Source organism: Eurytemora carolleeae, unplaced genomic scaffold, assembly GCF_000591075.1.
Source record: "Eurytemora carolleeae unplaced genomic scaffold, Eaff_2.0 scaffold15, whole genome shotgun sequence".
Classification (NCBI taxonomy): Eukaryota; Metazoa; Arthropoda; class Copepoda; order Calanoida; family Temoridae; genus Eurytemora; species Eurytemora carolleeae.
Genome location: NW_019396069.1, coordinates 498,448 through 504,482, shown reverse-complemented (window position 1 = coordinate 504,482; position 6,035 = coordinate 498,448). Strand labels below are relative to the sequence as shown.

The window sequence follows — 6,035 nt, the reverse complement described above, 5'->3', positions numbered from 1 at the left end:
TATCCCTACTGTATAAAAGTTACGTTTGATAACAATTACAGATACAATGCTTTATCGATTGAACTAATATCCGATTGAATAGTCAGCTGTTCACAAGTCGGCTTTTAATGCATTTGAGCAAATATAAATTTAATCATGTTAATATGAACTAATTAAAAAATATATTTTATCACATTTTAGGACTATCATCAATTAAACGTTAGTCATAACAATCATTAATCCAAAACTTACATTTATTTAATCGATGTTTAGTTCAATTAATATGACACAATTAACACCAGAAAAAAAAAGTTTTTCAAAAGTGAAAAAGTACATCTTAACATGATTCGCTGATTGGCTGAATTTTATACTTCTTTCTTGGATATCGAATGCGTATTAAACTAATCTCGGTTTAGTAAAACCAGTAGTTTAAGCATTAATCTTGATATCCATCATTCTAAAGTTTTCAGCTCTGAATGCTGAACTTCGCCAAGAGACGGCTTGCGGAATTTTCAATGTGGTAAAATCCCCCAATTTCCAGGGGGATGTTCCTTTTCCCGCCTCTATACAGTGTACAGTGTACAGTGTACATATCTCTATTACCTTTATACTTACACTTCCTTTTAATTCCTTAGATCAAAGTTCAATTTTACAACAAAAGAAACGTTCCACTTAAAATTTAACTAAATGAGTATCTAGAGTATCTATAATATGACTAAATTTGCTAAAACACCGTTCAGCCTGTAGTGCAGCCCTGCAGTCATAAATAAATTTTTAATCATGACTTGCAATCATGACAGAACGGATTGGTTGAAACCCCGGAAATTCTAATATCAATGGAAGTAGATTTCCTCAAAATGCAGAATCAAAACTTGAAATTTAAAGTTGTTTGTCATAAAGACCAATCCTTTAAAGGGATTGAAAACTTAATTTCAAGTAACCCTTCGTGCAAAGTTGGCAATGCCCGATTTATAATTTTAATCTTCCATAGTTTGCCAAGTTTTTTGAAACCAAGGAGAATAATAAAAAATATTTCACGGCAGTCATATTATAGTAAAATTGATTTCAAAGTAAAATATATTTGAGTATAAGATGCCAAAAGTTAATATATGGCAGTCATATTATAGTAAAATTGATTTCAAAGTAAAATATATTTGAGTAAAAGATTTTTTAAACTAAGTAAACTGCAAAAAGTCTTTAACATCTTGTATAGCATATGGAAGAAGACATTCAAAACTATTCAGCAACTGTCATGTTTCGTGGGAAACCCTGTATCTCTCGAAAATTGTTCGAATTCCCGTAAATCCAGAATGTACATTAGAGTAGACTAGGGTCTTAACCATAGAGAATAGAATATATAGAGAGGAATTAAAAGAATCTCTAGGTATGAATTTTTTCAGTCCCTTTCAGCCTGAAAGGGAGTTCAAAGTGTACAAATCATGTAAATGTTCACAAATTATAAGCAGTAGAGTACATTAATACAGTATGTTCCCAAGACTATTCATTTCAATTTCAAAATTTTTAAAGCTGTTAAATAAACTTTATAATGAATTAGGTGGATAAAAACATCATTTGATTTATAGTTATAACGGAAAATCATCGTTTGTACAGTGGAAGGCATAGAGTCTATGTGAAATGATCATTGGTCAATTATGAAACGAGCCTATTTCATAATTTGGTTTTCTTTTAACAATAATTTTAGTTTCTATAAAATGATATTCCAGGGCCCAACAGGTTATATAGCATAAATATGTGAAGTACACCTGCAGTATGAAAACAGTACAACAAAATGGCCGTTTTACACTTTTTTCTAGTAAATTCCTCTCTATATATATATTCTATTCTCTATGGTCTTAACTCAGCCGACATTACGAACTTGTGTCTCCTGAAAAAACCAAATAATATACGCCCAAAAATTTTTTAAAAAGTTCTAGAAACTGCTACGACTGGAAACTATAAAGTAAATATTAATATTTCTCGAATGTAAAACAGCTGGCGAACAAAGTGTTTATCGATTAAAGATTAATAAAAATAAGTTATTCATCATTCAACAAATTAAAAGAAACTGTTGTGAACTTGTGAATCGAACATGCCACTCAACAAATAGAATGGTACTTTAAATTACGCATACAGTCTCTTTAAAGCATACTTTTCTATATAAACATTTATCATTTCAAATTGTACGTTCTCTGTAACAGTGACGTGTGCATAGGAAAAGGGAAGCAAGACGAAAGAATACTTTTCTTTGCAAGTTAGAAAAAATTCTCATTGTTACTCAGATAAAGGTTTAAAGGGCACCGTTGTAAATCAGGCATGTAATTAATATTTTAAATTTAATTGGAGGGCAATTTACAATTATGGCTTTATAGTCCCTTTAAACACAAAGCATATAAAAATGCAAAGTACAGCGGTCAATAAACTGAACTGTTTAAATGTCAAAAGTCTGGCAAGAATTTCGAATAAAGGATATTAATCTACACAACCGGTCAAGAATCCTATATCAAGGATATTAAATCTGCACAACCGGTCAAGAATCCTATATCAAGGATACTAAATCTATACAACCGGTCAAGAATCCTAAATCTAGGATAGTAAATCTACACAACCGGTCAAGAATCTTATATGAAAGATAGTAAATCTACACAACCAGTCAAGAATCTTATATCTAGGATAGTAAATCTATAAAACCGGTCAAGAATCCTATATCTAGGATAGTAAATCTACACAACCGGTCAAGAATCTTATATCTAGGATAGTAAATCTACACAACCGGTCAAGAATCCTATATCAAGGATATTAAACCTACACAACCGGTCAAGAATCCTATATCAAGGATATTAAATCTGTAGAACAGGCCAAGAATCCTATATCAAGGATATTTAATCTATAGAACCGGTCAAAAATCCTATATAAAGGATATTAAATCTGCACAACCTGTCAAGAATCTTATATCTAGGATATTTAATCTATAGAACCGGTCAAGAATCCTATATAAAGGATATTAAATCTACACAACCGGTCAAGAATCCTATATAAAGGATAGTAAATCTACACAACCGGTCAAGAATCTTTTATCTAGGATAGTAAATCTACACAACCGGTCAAGAATATTTTATCTAGGATAGTAAATCTATAGAACAGGTCAAGAATAATGGATAAAGTATATTGAAATCTATGCAACCGGTCAAGAACCGGTCAAAGAAAGGATAGAAAATTCATAAAACCGGTCAAGAATCATAGACAAAGGATTGTAAATCTATACAACCGGTAAAGAATCATATATCAAGGATAACAAACCTCTACAGCCGGTCAAGAATCATAGAAAAAGGATAGTTAATCTAGACAACCAGCCAGTCAAGAATTATAAAGAATAAGCCTTCAAGGCCTGCTTCTAGGCAATCCGGTCTGTTGATCCCTTGACAAATGATGATAATTCATCTAGAAAGGAATCCTTGATAGATAAATGATCTAGACAACCAGCCAAGACCCCTTAACATGGGATAAATGATCTAGAAAACTGGTTAAGAACCCTTGACAGAGGATAAGTGGTCTAGACAACCGGGCAAAATCCCTTGACAAAGAATAAATGATCTATACAAACGGTTAAGAACCCTTGACATAGGATAAATGATCTAGAAAACCGGCGAAGAACCCTTGAAAAATGATGACTGATCTAGACAACATGCCAAAAACTCTTGACAAAGGATAAATGATCTAGACAAACGGCCAAGAACCCTTGACTAAGTATAAATGATCTAGACAACCGGCCAAGAACCCTTGACAAAGGAAAATAATTTAGACAACCGGCCAAGAACCCTTGACAAAGAAAAAATGATCTATACAAACGGTTAAGAACCCTTAACATAGGATAAATGATCTAGACTACCGCCCAAGAACCCTTGAAAAATTATGACTGATCTAGACAACCTGCCAAAAACTCTCGACAAAGGATTAATGATCTAGACAACCGGCCAAGAACCCTTGACATAGGATAAATGATCTAGGCAACCGGCGAAGAACCCTTTACAAAGTATAAATGATCTAGGCAACCGGCGAAGAATCCTTGACAAAGGATAAATGATCTAGACAACCGGCGAAGAACCCTTGACAAAGGATAAATGATCTAGACACCCGGCCAAGAACCCTTGACAAAGGATTCTTGAAACCGTGGATTTGTCTGTGTTTTGATATATATTAAAAAAAAATTAAGGATTTTTCGATTCCTCCATGTTGTTGTCTCGCTTGCAAATTCATATTATCAAGTTATGAAAACCTTGATATAAAAAATTACTACTAAAAGTCTTTTGTTTTTGATTATTCGCAAGACTACGAAAATTATCGTTTTTTTATAAAAACGAAAAACAAGATATTAAACAAAATCGTTGTTGTAAATGTTACTTGAATTTTATAGGATTTGATTTGTTAAAAGATTTTGCAGTAAGAGCTAAGTATATAAATGTCTTCTTATATAAGTTTTAACGTCTGTGACCGCTGATAATGACTTAAAAATTTAAAAATAATAATAAATAAAAATGTTAAACCTAATGTTTTTTGGACTTTTTACATATTTTTAAAAACGGTTATTTTGAAAAAGATCGTTACATTTTTTCCTAAGATGTGAACAAAATGATCGGTTAATTTTTCATAATTGATAACTAGATAACTATTGCATTAAAAATATTTAAAATTGAAATTATGTGAATAAAAATCTTTTCTTTATACTCCTTGGTAAAAGTTACTCCCGGCTACTAAGCCCGGAATTGGACGCTGGTGACGCCCAAACTAGTTTATACAAATTGGTGAATCATGCAGTTATTGGTTTGAATATAAAACCTGAGAAATATCTTTCTTCATCATCAGTTCAATACGATCTATTCAATCATAATCATGTTCAAGTGTTTCGTCGTCACTGCTCTATTTGCTCTCACAGCTGCTGACAATGCTCCCAGATATGGGGCGGAGCCAAGCTACGACGAGCCGGCTGTTTACTCTTACAATTATGCTGTGGCGGATGATTACTCCGGTTCTAGGTTTAATGCTGGAGAAAGCAGGGACGGATATTCTACCTCTGGTTCCTACTCCGTAAACCTTCCTGATGGACGGATCCAGACTGTTAATTACAAGGTTGCTGATGCTTACAGTGGATATGTTGCTGATGTTACCTACTCGGGAGAGGCTAGTTATTCCTCTGCTCCCGCTCCCTATAAGGCTGCTTCTGCTCCCTACAATCCCGCTCCTGCTTCCTACAATCCCGCTCCTGCTTCCTACAAGGCTTCTCCCGCTCCCTACAAAGCTGCACCCGCTTTCTATAAGGCTGCCCCTGCACCCTACAAGCCCGCTCCTGCTCCCTACAAAGCTGCTCCTGTCTACGCTCCTACTCCTGCTCCAGCTTACGCCCCTGCTCCTGCACCAGCTTACGCCCCTGCTCCTGCACCAGCTTACGCCCCTGCCCCTGCTCCTGCATACGCACCTGCTCCTACGGTGTACAAGACAGTTCCCGTGTACAAATCTGGATAAACATCAGAAGAACAATGTACATTGTACATTTTGTACATTATGAATGTACCAAAATTTTCAGATTATTTATTATTTATTTATGTTTCGAAATAAACTTCACATAAAGCTTAAAAAAGATAAAAATATTTTATGGTTATTTTAGTTTTTTGGATTTAAAAAAAATGTACAGGGCTGCTCTTTAATACAAAAATAATATACTCTTTAGTTTTTGGGGGTTTATATAAGGATGCATACAAACATGAAAACCAGAAAACTGTAGAATAGGAATACGACTTTTACACTGGTGTTATGACTTCAAATAGTCCCATGAACAAGTACTGCTTTTATGTCGTCTTCAAATTTTTTAGTTTTCTGGTTCTGTTTATTGTTCCTAAATCCCTGTCCTAATCCTTTATTTTTGTTCCTAATTCCTGAACAATCTTTTTATTGTTCCTAAATCCCTGTCCGAATCCTTTAATTTTGTTCCTAATTCCTGTATAATCTTTTAATTGTTCCTAAATTCCTGTTCTAATCCTTTAATTTTGTTCCTCAACTTTAAA

General features: G+C 33.8%; 1 protein-coding gene across 1 annotated transcript; it reads left to right on the top strand.

Annotated features, from left to right (window-relative positions):
• Positions 1–4,833: 4,833 nt before the first annotated feature.
• Positions 4,834–5,610, top strand: LOC111711843 (cuticle protein 7). Its single transcript, XM_023486306.1, has one exon. It carries the CDS (start codon positions 4,867–4,869, stop codon positions 5,494–5,496), a length of 630 nt encoding a protein of 209 aa, XP_023342074.1. The 5' UTR covers positions 4,834–4,866; the 3' UTR covers positions 5,497–5,610.
• Positions 5,611–6,035: the final 425 nt, after the last annotated feature.